This window comes from Clarias gariepinus, chromosome 6 (genome assembly GCF_024256425.1).
Source record: "Clarias gariepinus isolate MV-2021 ecotype Netherlands chromosome 6, CGAR_prim_01v2, whole genome shotgun sequence".
In the NCBI taxonomy this organism is placed as follows: Eukaryota; Metazoa; Chordata; class Actinopteri; order Siluriformes; family Clariidae; genus Clarias; species Clarias gariepinus.
In genome coordinates this window covers 21,010,672-21,030,395 of record NC_071105.1, presented here as the reverse complement: position 1 = coordinate 21,030,395, position 19,724 = coordinate 21,010,672, and the positions used below count along the sequence as shown (strand labels likewise).

Sequence of the window (19,724 nt, the reverse complement as noted above, 5' to 3'; positions counted from 1 at the left end):
ATGCCGCACTGCCTACGTGACCGGACGTCCGTTCAGACAAATCAATCTGATGAATGATTCCGGCTCACTCCTATTTATAACCTGCAGGTGCGTCTCATCAGATGACGTCACCCGACGAGGTTATATAAGCCAAAATTTGGTGTGTTTGATACACACATGCTTCACAACCGGCAACATGACAAGATGTTCCCATAGCGTTTTTTAACACAGCATCTCGTTCCCGCCTTTTCAGGGAACAGGGTTACAGCAAAGTAACCCGAGACGACCCCTGGGGTCAGTAGCCTAAAAATCTAAAACAATAAATTGTTGTATAAGGTTCTCTAAATATGTATGCCATATATACACTACCAGTCAAAAGTTCAGGCACATCTTCTAATTCCATTTCTACATTGCAAAACAAAGGCATCAAAAATATGCAAAAATATCCTTTGAACAGTTGATATTGAGATGCGTCTGCTACCTACGCTCTGTAAAGTCTTTCTTGTTTTCTTACAGATTTTTTAAGGCTGGTAACTTTAAATGAACTTCTCTGCAGCAGAAGTGAGTTTTGGTTTTGCTTTCCTGGGATGGTCTTCATGAGAGCCAGTTTCATCATAGTGCTTAAAGAGTTTTGCAAATGCCCTTGAGAATACTGTTCTTGCAAGAGCTATTCCAGAATCTTCATGTCTTAAAATATCAACTGACTGTTGTTGTTGTTATAGTACTTATTTACCTAATGCCATATGTATTATTTCATAGTTTAGAAATAATCCAGTAAGTAAAAAATAAATCCAAACTTCACTCACTCATCATCTATACTCACGCTTTATCCTTTAAACAGGGTCATCTGTGGCCAGGAGCCTATCCCAGGCAGGAGGCAAGGTACACACTGGACCGGGTGCCAATCCATCACAGGAAACACATGCAAACACACTCAATCACACACTATAGGCAATTTTGGGAACATCAAAATAGCCTAATCTGTATGTCTTTGGACTGTGGGATGATAGCAGAGTACCCGGAGGAAACCCACCAAGCATGGGGAGAACATGCAAACTCAATACACACAGACCTATGGTGGGAATCAAACCCAGAACCTGGAGGTGCAAGGCCAAAGTGCTAACCACTAAGCCAACGTGCCCTCTTATCCAAACATGTACCCTAATGATTATACAGTAGATCACATGGGCTTAAAAAAGTTTTGCAGAAATTGTGTGAGATACTGACATGAAAATTTACATATTTGATTGATGTTGATGTATAAAACTGGCAAATGCATCACTAAGCCTAAGGATAGTACACAAATTCTTCACTCAAGTAACAGCGCAACTGCTATACAAAAAACAACAACAAGAAAAAACAAACAAACACAAATTTAAAGGAGAAAACTAAATGTCAAAAAGTGAGGAACAAAGAATGTGGAAACACATCAGCCAAGAATAATTACCTACAGCTTCATTTTTTTTTCTTTCAAATGTTAGCTAGCATTATAATAACTACAAAGAGGCTGAATGCTAATAGCTAGCTGTCATAATGCAAGCTGTCTAGATGCATACAAAGTGAACAAAGCAGGAGATAGATTGCAGTGATGGATATTGGGTCTCATTCTTGCTGTTATTTCTAATGCCGAAGTGTCACCCTACTGTATGACTTCATGGATACAAAGGAACTGTAATGATGCAGGTTTTTAAATTAGAGACAGAAGAGATTATCAAGTTAAAGTAAAACGTACAGATAATTAAATAGACATACACACACTCATTCATTTGTTACTTCATTCATCTTCAGTAACTGCTTTATTCTGATCAGGATTGTAGTGGATCACAGTGGGCACAAAGCAAGAGAATTCATACCAGATAGGACACCAGTTTATCATAAGGCATCATGCACACACATTCACATACTCAATCATAACTACAGTATAGGCAATTTGATGACGCCAGTCACCTAGTGGCGTTTTCTTGAAAGCAAACTTATTTGAATAGAACGCAGAACCGAAGAAGCTCTGCACATACAGTAGACTATGAATTGGAGCTTTGAGGTGGAAATGCTACACAGTGAATCAACATGCCTTAAGTATCATGCACACTAACAAACTAATTTTACTTTGTAATTTTACTTCACACCTCTGTAAGAGACAGATAGGGAACACATACAGGGCTTCTTGTCACTTCAAGCTCCGAAGCTCACACACCTGTATGTCACGAGTTGTAGATCTGTCTCTCTTACTACACAGACAGTAATTACCCTGTCACCAAGAAAATGGAGGAGAATCTCCTACAAACATCATAACAACTGCAATTCTGCAGAGAGAAGATATGAATAGAAACACTTATACAGGTACTTCTTGGTGCTCAATGGCCTTTTGCACTCGTATCATTCTCTAGACTACAGTGTTACTGGAATTGTTACACTGACAAGTAAATACAATTACCACAAAGATGTGACACAGTGAAATTTATTATGGAAAGCCACACCCTCCTCCAAGTTTCAGGCTGAATACAAGCAATCATTGTTCACAGTTTCACTAATTTGCAATGCTAGCTCTGTCATTATAATTTGAAAGAGACAACATTAGTCTTACCTTTGTAACACGCATTCGGCAGACTTATTACAGATAATGGAGCCCGAACCGCATGGCCTGGCGTAAATGATTCATAATGCCCAGAGTGACATTCATTGTGTTCGGTTTGACATAAAACACCGACACAAATGATGGAGTGGGCGTTCTGTTTTAGACACCTGGCGGTAAGTGTGTGACAAGACAGACAGATAAGGTAAATCAAGTGCCAGTGGATAAAGATGCATTTAATTGCTCTAAAAGACAAGTCATCTTACCCTTCGCATTCTCAGCTATGCTTGTCAACTTGCATGATGATAAGCCTGGGCTGTTTAAATGCGCTGATTGCTTTCAGAAATTATGGCAAATATAATGATGCAAATTTACCATATGACACACATTCTTATCACCGGTGCTATGTGCAAGTTCTAAGAAAATAATTGGAAGAGGAAAAGAGCTTCCCAGATGACTTACCACGGGTAAATATTGGCCAAATAATAGTTATAGCTATTTAGGGCATGTGCACAGGGTGAAACTGTATAATCTGTCTGATGCTTTCACTCAAATGACTCTTGTCGTTCTTACGTACTGACAGTTTATGCTAGTCAGAGGTTCTGCTTGTTATTTAGGCAAAGCCATTCTACACTGCTATGGCGAGCTCAGATCATCTACTAGCTGAAGCTAATTCAATATTGTGTAGTGAAACTGAAAGAGGAGTGGGCTAAAAAGGATTCTTATCTAAATCATACTGGCAGAAGGTCCCAAGTTTTCTGATTAAAATGAGTAATGCAGAATAAAGTAGTCTGAGCTGAAGCTAAATGAATTCTTGAAAGGATTCCCTCATGAGTGCATACTCATTTCTACTGTTTGTTTTTCTGGGACAATTGCTATCACTGTGTTACATCATCTACAGAAAGTCAACGTTCAAAAGTCTTGGTGTTTCAAAGCCTCTTTCATCTTTTACACAGTACAGGATCAGCAAAGGAGAAGGTTCTTGTTATCCAGGTGCATGCATCATTGTTAATATGGTGATTCAGTGGTTATATATTACTGCTCATAAATATGCTGTAGCTTGAATAAAGCCAAAAAACTTTCTAGCTTTCTCCTCGCTGCCTGTGTCTTTCGAATCCGAATGTGAAAAATTATACTTCAAATACATTACTGTGCTATATTTCTTGCATGCTTTGTAGTTCAACCCATTTCCTACCTTTTCTGTGGACTGTGATGTCCCAAAGAAGATGGGTATGAAGGCCAGCCAGATAATGCAGGTGGTGTACATGGTGAAGCCGATAGGTTTTGCTTCATTGAAGGTCTCCGGCACCCCACGCGTCTTTATGGCATAGACTGTGCATGTGACCATTAGAAGCATGCTGTACCCCAGCAGGCAGATGAGTGACAAGTCAGAGATGTCACACTTGAGCACACCCCGTGCCATCTCTGGATTTGCCATGCGCTGGTCCTCGTAGTCCACAAAAGCCTGAGGAGGATCCACTACAAACCAAATGCAAACCCCTAACAGCTGCACAGAGATCAGGCTGAAAGTAATCAACAACTGGGATGCTGGGCTTATAAAACGTGGGGCACTCACTGACATCTTTCCCTGCTCGAAAATACGATAAATACGGTTAGTCTTGGTTAGCAATGCAGCGTAGCTAATGCTCATGCCCAGTCCTAAGAAAATGCGTCGGAGTGAACATATCCCAACATCAGGAGATGATATCATCAGGAATGTAGTGGCATAGCAAAGAAATATGCCTGTAAGTAGGACATAACTGAGCTCCCTTCCTGATGCCTTTACGATCGGAGTGTCATTGTAGCGTATGAATGTGACCACCACAAACATGGTAGCCATAATGCCCATGATGGCAATGAGTACAGGTATGACAGCCCACGGTGAGCTCCATTCCAACTTAATGATTGGGATTGGCTGACAGCTTGTATGGTTCTTGTTGGGGCGCAAGTCGAAGCGACACATTTTACAGGTGAATGGATCAGCCTGGTACTGGTAGCCATCACAGCGCTCACAATGCCAGCAGCATGGGATGCCCTTCACAACCTTCTTACGCCAGCCTGGCTTGCAAGGTTGACTGCAGATGGAGGAGGGTATTTGCTTTATACCACCTGGCCACTGTATCTCTGGTATCTGTAATGCAAAGTGAATGATCGTAATTTATACTGTACTACCTAGCATCTAAAAACCAGTCTAGCGTAGCAGATTTTACTGACTAATCTGTTTTTTTTCACAGATGCCACACACAAATAATTGGAGGTTTCTCCTAGACATTTTTTCGATCGTTACATGCACAAATCATTAAGTAAATTATGCATTAATCATGGAACAATACAACCACAATATGAAGCATGCAAAAAGCATACAAAAAAGTAAATACATTTTGTATAGAGTACGTAATGTTATATTCTGTATAAATCTATAAAGGGAAAACTTACATTAAGATGAAGCTGGTCAGTCCATTGGCCGATGATTTTGTACTCTGCTGTTTTGTTATTTATCTGGTATTGGTAGATATCATAGCGTCCTGGAGCATCCCCATTCTCGTTGAACTGGACTGGATTGCCAGCTATGCCTAAAAAAAGTAAGCAGAGACTATATGAAACCCACCGAATATTTCTAAACATCCTAATTAAAATATAACTTTAGAATAAATAGGCAACAACTCTGAGTTTTTCAAAATGTCTGCTTTTGACGTTAATCAACTCATGGAAACTGGTTTATTCTAAATGCAAAAGAATATGAAAAAATATCTTTGGCTCAGGCATATTTACTAATTCATCTTCCATACCGCTTATCCTGCACATGGTCGAGGGGGGCTGGGGCCTATCTCAGGTGATTTTGGGCACAAGACGGGGTACACTGTGGACAGGGTGCAAATCCATTGCATTACACTCTCACAAAAAAGGCAATTTGGGAATGCCGATTAACCTAACTTGCATGTCTTTGGACTGTAGGAGAAAACCGGAGTATCTGGAGGAAAACCACATTTGGGGAAAACATGCAATCTTCACGCACACAGACCAGCGGCGGGTATTGATTCCTGGAGCCTGGAGGTGTGATGCCACAGTGCTAACCACTAACCATCGTGCTGCCTAAAAAGCAATATGTACTCAATTACAATTTATCGAGTATAAAGAGTAAAATTCACAAGGTAAAGCAGAATATGACAGCACACCCATAACTAAAAGCGCTTACTAAAACCTCTCAAATTTTTATTAACACATTTACTGAGCCCAAATTCATTCTTGCAGGAGAGACTGAAAAAGCCACATAAAAAAGACTGGAGACCGGATAACAATGCTGCTACATCCCCCTAATGAATTTTGAATTAGGTGTCTTGTTCTTGATAAAAGCCTGTGCCAAAAGTTTTTGCCAATCTCCAGCTTTAACCTTTGAGTTAAGCTATCTGTATTCAAAGCACCTTCACATGGCTAACCCCAATCCCCATCCTGGCAAATCCCAGAGCAGCCAAGTGTGTAGCAAAAGCAATTGTTTTCAGCGCTCATGTTTGGCTTACTTTTCTATTTCACCATCCTCATAGGGCTTTCTAGCTGAAAGCTACACATGATTGAAAGAGAAGAGACCTCTGTTGATAAACATCCTAAGTCTTTAGGCTGGAGGATGCAAGATGGTCAATCCACAACCTGAATATTTGTTTCTTTGTTTACATAACTACCTACAGTACGTACTTCTGTACCTACCCACCTATTTATTCACTTATTTACTTTATTCATTACTTACTACGAAGGTCATGAAAGTCCCTCTGCATCACCATGCTCCTACCAGGCCCTTGTCACACATTACTACGTTGTCATTGCGTCTGACAAGCTGACATAAATATCACAACTTGCTCTGTGTTGGTGTCAGTGTGGATCCAATATTTATACTAAATTCTCCAAACTCAACATTGACGCGCTCATAACCTGCTGCATGCACAGCATTAAACGTCCTAAGCACTTAAAAAACTTAATATGAACTAAATTTAATATTTGGTCTTCTACAACATGGCATGGACCTACCACAATCACAACACAACAACGCAGTGGCATTTTGATAAGAACATCTTTCCCATCTGTCAATGAAGCCCCTAAGAGGCTATAGTGACGTTGTCAACTGGACAATGCCATCGTTACAATGTCCTTATTAACGATGTCCTTTGTCTTGTTTCAACCATGTCTTTACCAGGCTTTTTCTGAACATGTCCAAAAAAAGCATGCCAGCTCCTCATCAAGAGAGACAACACACCATCATTACAGGTTTCTACTGTGTTCTGACTGTGTTCACCCAATTTTCTTAAGGACATGCTGTAATGGCAACATGGCTCAGTGTGAGAATAGTTTTACAAACATCATGTTTAACTGCAATATCACTACTTTTTCATGAGAATTTCTTTTACTGTTTACTGTGTATTACTCACAAAATGCATAAATAAGACACACTTGGTGAAGAAGAAGCAAGATGATTTATGTTCCTTTGTCCCCTTTTGACTCTTCCTCATAGTTATGTTGTCATAGCCAGACCTACTTGTGTTCCTATTTACACTCTGATCTCAATATACTGTACACTCTTTTAAACCTCTACATGCCTGGGATCATACCCGTTGTTATAGTCCTTTCTTTATCTCTTTCTCTCTCTCTGTACAGTATGTAAAAGTTATTAAGGGTTGTTCTGTTGCCAGATGTGAAGTCTGTGTCCTTCTGCTGCTGTGGAAATTCCCACATGAATCCTCGAATACTGTGCTTGTGTCACAAAACTGCTTCTGTAATCATAAACACTGCCCTCTGTTTTTTTTTATACATGACTCATATTCACAATATGATTACAATAAACATCATTGCAACACACTTAAATCTATTTGACTGAATAGTATACAACTGTAGAATAATGATGACAATTAATTGTGCTTTCCACATTTTGAGTTTGCCATTACGATGATTATTTGAAAATGTGTCTGACTAGAGCTACTCTGAAAATAAAGCTGCTGCCCAGTACGTCTGAAAGTCTGATGGGATGGCTCATCAAGTCACTTCATGAGGTCAGGAGGTCTGAAGAAAACATTGCCCGCTACTTTCTTCTCTGCACAGCAGGCTATCTGACCTAGCCAAGAATCCTTTTAAAAGAAATAATCACTTGGCAGCCCATACAATTGTATGGACATTACCAACACCACAGGGTAATTCTCTAATATCCTAATCTATAAACATTTCATCTCAAATTATGCGCTTCCTGAGCTTGGCCGGGCTTTAAAACTTGTTTAGGAAGTATGATTTGCTGACACAGACTTACAAGAGCTGGTTGGAGGTAAAATGTAGCAACAGTTGTTCATAAAAACTGTCAGCAGTTGACCTCAGTGATGATGCAAGAAGTAGCAAGATTTTGACCATGGGAAATGGGGGAAAAAAATCAAATTGCACATGAATCCTTCCTTTCCTGACTCCTGCATATAACAGTTCCCTTTCAAAGGCTACACTCGATGCTGCGTGAAAACGCTATGGGAAACATCTTGTCATGCTGCTGGTTGTGAAGCATGTGTGTATCAAACACGCCAAATTTTTGACTTATATAACCTCGGTCGGGTGACGTCATCTGATAAGATGCACCTGCAGGTTATAAATAGGAGTGAGCCGGAAACATTCCTCAGATTCTTGTCTTCACCTAGTTGTGTGCGTGTCTGTGTCTAACCAGCAAAATAAGTGTTTAACTGACCGATAATGGCAAAATTTTAAAATGAGATGTCCCTCCGTGTGTATAATCTATGTCGGAGGTCGATCTCTACACTTTACTGCTTCGATTAAGTGCTACGCGCGCACCTTGCATTCCTTGAGCTTCGAGCCGCCGGACATTCCTAGGGCTTAAACTCGTGCATCCCACAGAGCTGTGAGAGACTCACAAAAAACTCCTTTCTTACTTCTGTGGAGATGGTAATAGCCATATTACCTCTAAGCATTTAAATAAATAAATAAATGAAAAACATAGACGGCAGGATCTGTCGGGTGGCCGGGGGACCCTCAACGATGCTTTCTCCCCTTTTCTTAGCAATCTCCAAATGAGTTAATCCTTTCATGGAGTAAGTTGTATTTATCCCGTGTTTTCCTGCCATCAACTTATTTATTTATTTAAATATAGTTGAGGTGAAAGCGCGGGGTTATATGATGACACCCAGATAGAAGGGACGCTTCCAGGCTATCTCTCTCCTGGAACATCATTCTTCCTGAAAAGCTATTACTTCCTTTCAAGCTGTGTAGACTTTTATCTTCCCTGGAGGGAAAAGCTTTTCAGGCAGCAGGTCAGGTTGGTGCTCCATTGCACACCATGGCGGTTTTGCACGTCTACCAGGCTGACCTGCTGAGAGACTTGAGTACTGGTGGAGCTCTTCAAGGTAGGGCATATTGGAATTACGCTGAGCCACAGTTTTGTCTCTTTGTGCAACAAAGCAGATGGCTCGTGCTATCGGCCGTTTTATGGCTGCGATGGTTTCCGCGGAGAGGCGCTTGTGGTTAAATCTCGTGCATTCCTCCTTGATGCCCGCCTTCCGGCCTACTTGGCGATGTCGTTAAATCGGTCGGCACTAGGTTCATAAGGCGAAGTTATATAACAAGCCTTCGGGAAATTCCTTACCCGCCGTGCTCAAGAGTCAGGACTGTCGACCACCCAGTCTCGACCGGGTCTGACTCTTGCGAGGCGTGAAACACCCCCAGGAGATCGGTGTTCTTGCTCCGCCACCACTGGTGTTTCGGGCAACACCAGTCTCCAATAAAATGTTAGTTCTTCATTTAACCAAGCCGCCGAGACTTTGCCCCTTTCTGAGAAACTGGCAGCGTGAAAGCTACTGCCAAGTATATCTCCTTGGGTACTAAGCACTGTAGAGAGAAACTACAGGATTCAGTTCTTACATCACCCTTCGCGTTTCAATTGCGTGGTCTCCACTACCATGAAACCAGAAAATGTGCATCTGCTGACAGAAGTTGCTGGGAAATGGGGCCATGTAACATGTTTCCCTACCAGACAGAGAGTCAGGCTACTACAGTCAGTATTTCTTGGTTCCCAAGAGAAATGGGGGGCTGCATCCAATTTTTAGATTTTGCGGGCTTTAACGCTATCTAAAAATAAATCAATAGAAATATTGCCACAACACAGGAGGTTCCTGAGGTTTGCTTTCGGGGGCGAAGCTTACCAGTATCGGGTCCTTCCATTTGGTTTAGCTCTCTCACCCGCACATACACAAAATACATGGATGTAGTTCTGGCTCTTACGACTCCAGAGCATCCGTATTTGAATTACATGACTGGCTGGCCCAGTCTCAGTAGCTAGTGCTTCAACATCAGCATGTCGTGCTAGCTCATCTTTGTTTCTTGGGCTTGAGATCCAACGCCATGAAAGCGTGCTCTTTCCTGTTCAGAGGACAACATATTTGGGTGTCACATGAGATTCGAGCGTAAGCGGGCACAGCTGTCTCTTTCGCTCGTGTCGAATCTATTCTCAACACTCTTAAGGAAATCAAGCTAGACCACACTATGGCAGTCTCATATATTAATTACCACGGCAGACTGTGCTCGCGCCGCTAAATAGCTAGCGCACCAGGTTCCTGTCCCTCAGGGCAATTTACATTCTAGGAAAATCTCATGTAGCAGAGGTGGACCTCTTTGCCTCGCAAGATCAGCAAATGTCCCCTTTACTACTCTCTGACTCTTCTAGCCTCTGGGTCTGGACGCCTTGGCGGTCCCTGAACGGGACCAACTAAGTTAAGCTGGTCTTCCAGCCAGCGTAATTACAGTAAGACTATTTTAAGTGCTAGGGCTGCCTCCCCTAGAAGAGCTTGTGCCCTCAAATGGAATGTATTTGAAAGTTGGTGCATGACGAAGCAGGTAGACCCAGTCCACTGTCGAACTGTTTCAGTGCTGGAGTTTCTGCAGGAAAAGTTGTCCTCGGGCTTGTGCCCCCTTGTTGAACCACTAGAGTCAGCGCCTCAGGTTTCTGACCCTTAAGATGGTTTTTCCAAATGGCCGTTACCTCTCTAAGAGGATCAGAGATCTGTCAGTCTCCAGGGCCATTTTGCATCCTTACTGAACTATCTTCCGAAAGTTCCATTCCTAACATGCACCCTATTGTTTTTGAATCCTTCTGTCCTCCGCCTTTACAGCTTCGGAGCGGGAGAGACTTCTCTCACTGTGTCCAGTATGTGCTCTTTAGATTTGCGTCCACCGCATCAGCCAGTGGCGTAAGTCAGAGCAGCTTTTACATGTTTTGGGGCCGCAAGCTGCGTGAGAGATGCTATTGCCCCCTCCTATGAGGCGCGTGGGCTCACTTCGCCTCTAGGAATCAGGGCACATTCAACCAGGGGGATCGCCTCATCTATTGCACTAGCAAGAGGTATTCCCCTGCAGCAAGTGTGATGCGGAGGGTTGGTCCTCTCCGCACACATTTGCCAATATGCATCCTATTGTTTTGAAGCCTTCTGTCCTCCGCCTTTACAGCTTCGGAGCAGGAGAGACTTCACTTACTGTGTCCAGTACGTGCTCTTCAGATTTACGTCCACCCCATCAGCTAGTGGCGCAAGTCAAAGCAGCTTTTACATGTTCTGGGGCCGCAACCGGGGGCGACCGCCACTACACTGGGCTATTGCCCTCTCCTATGAGGCGCATGGGCTTATTTCACCTCTAGGGATCAGGGCTCATTCAACCAGGGGAATGGCCTCATCTATTGCACTAGCAAGAGGTATTCCCCTGCAACAAGTGTGTGACGCGGAGGGTTGTCCTCTCCGCACACATTTGTTACATTAATAGTCTGGATGTTCATGCTACTCCGGGCTTACAGGTCCTTGAGTCAGCTACCCAGACATGGTACTGAGACCTTCTCGGTCATGTACGCACACGCTGCACAACCTTGGAGTCCAGACACTTGCAGTGCGGCGGCGTTGGCACTCTCGTTCCCATAGCGTTTCACGCAGCATCGAGTGTAGCCTTTAAAAGGGAACGCCTCGGGTTACTTTACTGTAACTCTGTTCCCTGAAAAGGTGGGAACGAGATGCTGCGTCCCAATGCTGCACTGCCTATGTGACCGGACGTCCGTTCAGACAAATCAATCTGAGGAATGTTTCTGGTTCACTCCTATTTATAACCTGCAGGTACGTCTCATCAGATGACGTCACCCGACCAAGATTATATAAGCCAAAAATTTGGCATGATACACACATGCTTCACAACCGGCAACATGACAGGATGTTTCCCATAGCGTTTTCACGCAGCATCTCGTTCCCGCCTTTTCAGGGAACAGGGTTACAGCAAAGTAACCCGAGATGATCTGATTCATTCATCCAATATTTTATGACCTAAATACATCCCATTAATTTTTAACCAATATACAGTGCAACCAAGATCATGATTTAGCAGTAAAAATGCTTTTCCTCTTCCTTTTCCCATGCACTGAATTTATTTATAATATAACTGAGCATATGAGAAAAGAATTTCAAGCTCTTAGGATGACTAAATCTGCACTAGCTGTGCTTTAAGTGTGCAGCCAGAGCAGCTTCTACTCTAAAGCCGAGTGCACTATGCCTGGAGTGATTGCTGCATATAAAGAAAACTGATGGTCAGCTCTGTCCTGTCTAAGTCTGTTGAAGTCCCCACTTAAAGCAGGAAGAGATGGAAGGCTAAGAGAGCCTAAGTGTGTGCATGTGTGAAAAAGATGAGAAAAAGCACTGAGTTAATGCAGTTTCATCGTATATGTTCCATCTCATTAAGCCATGGGCTATATGTGCTTAACCAAAAGGAGAAAAAAACTAATGAAATAAAACAAAATATCATATTCCATAAAACTATTATTCCATTTCTCATTATTCTTATCTGGTATTAGGACAATAATTGTAAAAGAATATGACTATAACCTAAATGAAAGTGTCTAAAAGTGTATGTAGCACAAACTGGAAGCACATAACTGTTAAGGATGTCTTTGTATGCTGTGGCATTTCGCTTCACTGGAGTTAATGAGTCTAGCCATGACAGTGCTCCTGTGCACCAAGCGACCTTCATAAAGACATGTCTCCTCTCTTCTCATCATAAAAGTGTGAAAAATGTTGTAGAAGAAAAGGTGGGGTACTCCATATTAATGGCAATAGTTTTGAACTGGGGGGTTTAAAGAACACATACTGTATGTCTGTGATTATTATACTCCAAATCAAATACATGCACAGGTGTAAGCAAAACCTTGCAGTGTACAGTATTTGCCAGGAAAAGCTATTTCCCATGTCAGTGTTGTTGCATGTAACCTGTCAGCACCCTGGACTGCAGTGTTGTGTCATCGCTATTCTTTAAAAAAACGCTTGGCAGTTTCATCGAAAGATTCATGATCCTATTCATCTAAAAAATGGAGACAATATTATAGGACATGCCTTTTAGATAACCCTGCCACTGACAGAGTGAGAGAAATGGAATTACCTAAATAAAATATGGATGCTCTACCTTGCCTAAAGGACATGCTATTCGACAAAAAAACATTCTACTACCTTCTGGGCAGACGCTGTTAAGGTGGATATTGTAAATACTTAGCAAATTGTTTCAGGTTTTACAAACTGTTGTCCTTGAAATACAGTGTGGTATCAAACATTAAGAAACTGATATTACAGGGTGGAAGGGAGAACTGTAGTAAGTTACTCTACGTACCTGTTATCCTTACGTCACGAATGTATTTTAAAAGTAGGTTTCCATCGATAGGGTCCATTCTGGAGCAAAGTCCCACCTTGCCAGGACACAGATCTTTGTGCATGTTATGAAGAGCATGGGCCATGGTGTACACTGCATCGATCACGAACATTACTTTTCCTTCCTGTTCATATGCTGAGTCTTTTCCAATCCTCTCTTGATCTGAAAGTCAAGAACAGACCTAAAATGTAATCGTTTTTAAATGAACTTTACCACTACACTGTCAGCATTATACTGTACACACAGGTACGGTAAGATAATGGAAAAGTTAGTATGGTCTATTTTATTGACATATGACACTGAAAAAAAAAACTGCACTGCCTCATCTGGTGCAAGTGTGCACTCTACAAAACACTGATTTACTACTACACCTCAGTTACAGAGCTTGGTGGGTCATGTAGTTGGGACAGCATGACCCAAACTGTGTTGATAATAGGAAATATGTGGCATTCTGGGAATATGAACTTGAAAAATAACAGACACATTGCGTCAAGATTCATTTTCTGCTATATTTCTCTGTGACTGTCAGGCCAGAGCAGCAAACAGAAAAAGTAAAAAAAAAAAAAAAGCTGATCTATACATAAAATTAAACAAAATAATATACTGTGGCGTGGGCGGGGCGGCAGCTGACGACCAGCATGCCTTGCGAGGATGTCTGTGTGTTTACCATGTTGGGGAAGGGTGTTTGGGTTGGTGGCTTCGGCCCTGTTTGTGGGTGGTGTGTGTGTGTGACGTGTGGAATGTGCTCCGGTTCATGCTTAGGCTGAATTGGAGGTGGGTTCTCTTGTAAATGTGCTGCTCATGCTATACATGCTGTGTGCATAATAAAGTACTCCCTGCCATTGCATTGGGCAGCAATAAAGCTCACTTGTCTCTGCAACATCCTTCCTGGCGGTAAAAACGCTACAATATAGTTAAATACATAACTTTTAACTTAGTAGTTTTATTTATATATATATATATATATATATACACTGTATAGTATGTTGTATCTTGTTAACATAATTTAAATTTAAAGAGTTTTAGTTGAATGTATAAGTAAATTTGTACACATTAATGTTTATAGTTTACATAGAGTTATCTAATTTTGGGTTGTTCTATATCTATTGCAGCTTACATATTTAAAATGACCTTATGCTTTCAAATAATCTTGGATTATCTGCTATCACTGGAGAACAGTCCATTTAAAATCAGCTTTGATATTCATCCTCGATGATTTTAGAATGTGCACAGATATGCTTTTAAGTTGTAGGTGTTTGAGGTAGGTGTTACAGAGAAAGTGTAGTAAAGTGCTGCCTGAAGCTTTATTTGTGTATTTTTGTTCAGTATCTTTTTAGAAAAAGATACTGCTCTCGTGACCCACATACAGTATTGTAAACATAACAACTTAGCCATCATGTTTTAGCTAATGCTGGATAACTAACCTTGGATATTCTCATTATTATTACTAACAATATGTACAGTATATTAGGTTTATATTTATATCATGTACTCCAAGTACTGTGAGCTTTAGCAGGACATAAAAAACAAATCTCAAAGGGGAAACACTGTTGAGGTGCATAGTAATCATCATTCTCTTTAATCCATTTTATTTTATTTGCTTCTTACAATTCATTTGAAGTTTAGGCAAAACCAAGTTTTTCATTTTGGTACAAGGAAACAAGTCAAATTCTTGTCTATAATCACATAAATTATAAATGTGGTAGATAAAGATCTAGAGTATACCTTTTAAATGTGATGTTTGTTCTTTTTATATGAACAGTTTCTTGTTGGTTTTCTTTTCTGTTGGTGATTTATAACTGTTTCTTCTTATACTTGATAAGAAACAAATATTACCTTATATGCTCGTACATCTGATTTCTAGGTATCGTTTGTTGCTTAAGGTAAGTACTGTATACTTTAAAAAATGTATGAGTACACTATCAGTCAAAAGTTTGCACACAACGTGTAATTACATAATCTTTTCTGACTTCTATTTCTTATTGTGTTGAAAGACAATGCTGAAGGCCTCCAAAATATGCAATAATCTCCTTTAAACAGTTGATATTGAGATGTTATGCTCTGTAAAGCTTTCATAACAGCTCTAATCAGTGGTGCTGTTAATTGGTGATTTTTGAGGCTGGTAACTCTTCTGTGCACTAGAGGTAAGTTTTGGTCTTGCTTTCTTGGGATGGTCTTCATGAGAGCAAGTTTCATCATAATGCTTGATGTGTTTTGCAAATGCACTTGATAATACTGTTCTTGCAAGAACTATTTCAGAACAGCTGACTTTCGTGTCTTAAAAAAATAACTGGCTGTTTTTGTTACTTAATTACCTAATGCCAAATTTGTTATTTTATATTCATAATTATTTAATTAGTCAAAAAGAGAAAGAAATCCAAACTTATGGTCAAACAAGTGGTACTGTACAGTATATTTGTAAACAAAACAAAGAAAAACCCATATGTGGTGTCACAGAATTCCCCCAAAATGTTTGTTAATATTTTAGGTGTCTACATTGCAGCAGTGCAGTCTTTTTTACACAACTAATTATCAAACAATCTGACTAATTCATACTGTACCAATCCATACTGGGTTTAAACCACCCTTCCTGATTAGACCATATCAGACTGCGATTTTAAATTGACCCGGATTGTGGTATTTTTAGCCCTGCTTTTTTTTTTTATAGGATGTAATACATTTTAATCCAAACCCACAAAAGACTCGACAGCTCTTTATAGATTTTGATGAAATGACTTAATGTGTCTTCATTCGCATTATCTTCGCCCTGCATCATGTGCTGAGTCTGATAAATTGAATAAATGTGTTAATACTTAAGGGTGGAATAACATGCAGTAAAGAGAGCAAGCACGTTTAATTATCTTTCCATGCTCATGTAACCATACCAGACAGCTGTATATTCATTAGAGCTGGATTTACTTGGCCTGTTTCTCTTTCTAACATGTTAATTGGCAAAAAACTGTTTCAAATTGACCCTGCCAAATTAAACGAGAAGATGTGCTACCAAATGTCATGGTGGCGAGTCTCAATTGTATGGTGCAATCATCAGAATCAAACATGGTAATTGCAATGACAGTGTCATCAAAAACACTTATATAAATTTGTGTTTAGAATCAAATTATTTATGTGGCTTTGGAAAGCTTTAATGTAGTTAGTACATTAATATCCACAGGGTGGATAACTTAGTTAAAGACTTTTTTCAGTTGATACTTCCCGCTGGCAGACCTTATTTAAACAGCGACGCTCTGAGTGGCCAAAAAAAGTTACTGTAGCTCTTAGATAATGTGTGTGTCTTTTACTTTATGGTCTGTAATTAGCATCACTTCAGCCCAGCTTGCTCCAGAAAACCAAAGGCAATTTAACAGTCCTGACAAGCCCATGAATCGTTAAAGGCTCAAATTAAAGTAGCAGTAATTGTTTGCCATAAGCATTACTGCTGACAAAAAAAAAACAAAAAAAAAAACTGCCCCCGTTTGCCTGGGTGAGCGGGTGTCGGCTGCTTCAAGAAAAAAAAAATCTCAATCTAATATAAGGACAATAACTGGCAAACATACTGTACGTTCCTTGCCTCTACACTCATCCTTTTGCTTTACTTGTCTTTTATATTTACTCTACAGACTCCCACCCACCCATACAGTTACACACGTTTTCCATCACCATGTTCCCAGTTTGTCCCACTATAATACACTTCCAGAGAGAGTGAGAGAGAGAGAGTCTCCTCAACCTCAAATCAGAGCATGCCCACACACATCCAGCTGGCTCACGCTGCTTTTAGAGGAAACCATTTGGATTAGCTGAGGCATGTTTTTTTTTAAGGGTTTACACTTTTTTGTCTATTCTTGCTTTATTTATACTCACTGTCCATATGTTACTGCTTTTGTGATAAAATATTTTATCACAGGCGTCATACTTTGCATATTGGTATCCATTAGGCTTTGGCACAAGCGTTCTAATCAAACAAACTTCAGCAACGATATTGTATAATTAATAATTAACAGAATGCCATCAAGGGCATATATTTTGTTTTGAGTCTCGAATTATCAAATCAGTTGTGACACACCCACCCACCCACACACACACACACCCACCCCCACACACACACACACGTGTAAAACTGGCCAGCCAACCTATTTGAGTATTATACTTAAATATATGTCATGAGTCATTATATTGGCACAGGGTGCTTATAACCATTTAAAATAAATGTATATAAAGCCTACACATGCAGACAAAAAAAGCATACTAAAATATTCTCCACATGAATCCATGAGCATCTTGCATAACAATCAAGTGTTCTGTGCTTCTAAAGCTGACCTTCAATGCAACCCACCCAGCTCCTTCTTTGCTTTAATCGTGAAAGTGAAAGGTTTCAGCTTTATCCCACTGTTCTTTTACATTGCAAGCAATACTGAAACCGTTATGCATTTCTCATAGATAAAAGATTAGTTCCTGCCCTTTGATCAAATCAATTTCCTAAAATCCCTTAGACATCAACTATCCCTAGTTCTCATCTGGCTTACACAAGCCGTCAGGGAGACTTAGCAGAGTGCTGTAAAGGCATTTTACCTTGCTCTTGCATCACCGGAGACTTTGGATTTGACTGTGCTGGTGCTAAGACTTATTAAGAACGACAACGACAGCGACAGAATCATTAGGAATTTGGCAAGTGCCTCTTGTGTATTGCTTATAAATCCCCCATAATCTATTGTGTAGGAAAAAAAAAATACAAAAACAATCTAAAGTATCTGCCTTTGTTTCATGACTTCCCTCAAGACTCTATTTTGAAAGACGGTCTAGTGTTCACTGCTGTTTTCTCATTCAGAAGACCATCTTACAGACCAGGAACTCTACAGTAGTCAGTAATCTTCTGTGGATTGACTAATAGTCTTTACTAAAGAGCCAGTCATCGGACACTCGACAGATTCAATAGCTAATTGAAAAAGATAACTACCTTCCTGTATAACCAGTCCAGTTAAAAAAAAAAAGGAGTCAATGATTCAATCCATTTGATGACTAAAATTATGTTCATTGTGAAAGTGTTTATAGCAACTGAGAACTCGCAGTCCAATCTGGTCTTTTTATGTTTGTTTGTTCCTCCTGAAAAGGGGGACATAATGCTGATGGTGTCTATGTGTATGTGTGAGAAAGGGAAACTGAGAAAGAACTCTGAAAGCTGGCGATATCCAGCTCTTTAATCCTCGAGTAACCACGGGGCTTTTGGGAGCGCTGTGTAATCAACACATTGATGTTGTTCTCTGCCATCTAACACCAGTGAATATGAAGAAGATTGCACTTTTAGAAAAAAAAAAGGTTCTTTGAGGGTTATTTAAGAGTTCATTGGATAACTAAGGGTTTTTAGTGTCCCAAAAGATTTCTCCTTTGAAGCCATACTGATAGTAAAACACTTACAGTATAAGTGTTTATAACTTCTACTTATAAGAGTTCCTCCAGAGTGACACCTAAAGTGTGTAAAAACATATGCTGTATAAATATGTTTTTCTAAACCAGATGTTTCCCTCAAAGGTCTTGAACCCAGGTACATACAGTATCTGTTCCATCAGCATATCTGGCTGTTTTCTGTTTAATTTGTAATTTATAGTTGATGAGCTAAAAAAAAAGGGACTTCATTATTATCTGTGATTCGCGCATTCAGCATTACAAATGAAACATCTGACTTCATCATTAGTCATTAACAACGTCAGTAGGAATTTGGGTTGATCTGTGGGTGCAAGTTGACTCATACAGTACATGTGTACGTTTGATGGTGAAAGTGCATGTGCATGTCTGCGGCTTTACAGTACTATTAGCATATATGTATCAAATATGTATCAGCATGGTAGTGTGAAAGAGGGCAACTAGAGAAAAATTTGTGTGCATATAAATTTGTGCGAAATCAAAAATTCATAAGATGACATTTAGTGAACTGTAAAGCTAAGGTCAGATGCGTCATCGTGAAATAGTCAGCTATACAAAAATCAACTTGACTGCAAAGATAGAGCTTGACATCCCTCCTGCCCTGTTTGCTGCCGCAGTGCACATGCTGTTTTAATAGCATCCTCTGACAAATCTGCCTCTAGAAAGCCCTGCATCTTTCTCATAAGAACACAACACACACTGATTGGCCACAGTCAGAGGTGTGTTGCTATGAGACAACTGCACTGGGTATCCAAAGGGTCAATCGCTGACCGCAGATGGACACAGTGGTAAAAAGCATGCAGTTGATGGCACTCCGTCCAGAGATGGATCGCTTACAGGTCATCAGCTCTTCTCCGGTAGATTTGACTGGTTTTATGAAGGCAGTGCAGCGAAGATGATGCTTAGCCCAGGAGTTTTATAGAAAATAGCTTTGTGTTTTATTACATACTTGACTCTAGTGGATATAAGCACAGCTATAGAGCTCTAAAACTGTGAGTAGAGCAACCTGAGGGCTAGATGCCTACATGTCAGGAAACACTGAGCAAAATGCAACTTGATG

At 40.4% G+C, this 19,724-nt stretch overlaps 1 protein-coding gene across 3 annotated transcripts in view; it reads right to left on the bottom strand.

Annotated features, from left to right (window-relative positions):
* The window catches only part of grm4 (glutamate receptor, metabotropic 4), a 216,720-nt gene that overhangs the window by 19,876 nt on the left and 177,120 nt on the right, over nucleotides 1-19,724 (bottom strand). For all 3 annotated transcript variants that reach the window (XM_053498325.1, XM_053498326.1, XM_053498327.1), the window contains 3 exons: nucleotides 13,211-13,411; nucleotides 4,988-5,124; nucleotides 3,747-4,682 (listed from right to left, as the gene is read on the bottom strand). In XM_053498325.1, the coding sequence (XP_053354300.1) occupies nucleotides 3,747-4,682; nucleotides 4,988-5,124; nucleotides 13,211-13,411 (1,274 nt within the window). The remainder of the gene's footprint in view (nucleotides 1-3,746; nucleotides 4,683-4,987; nucleotides 5,125-13,210; nucleotides 13,412-19,724) is intronic.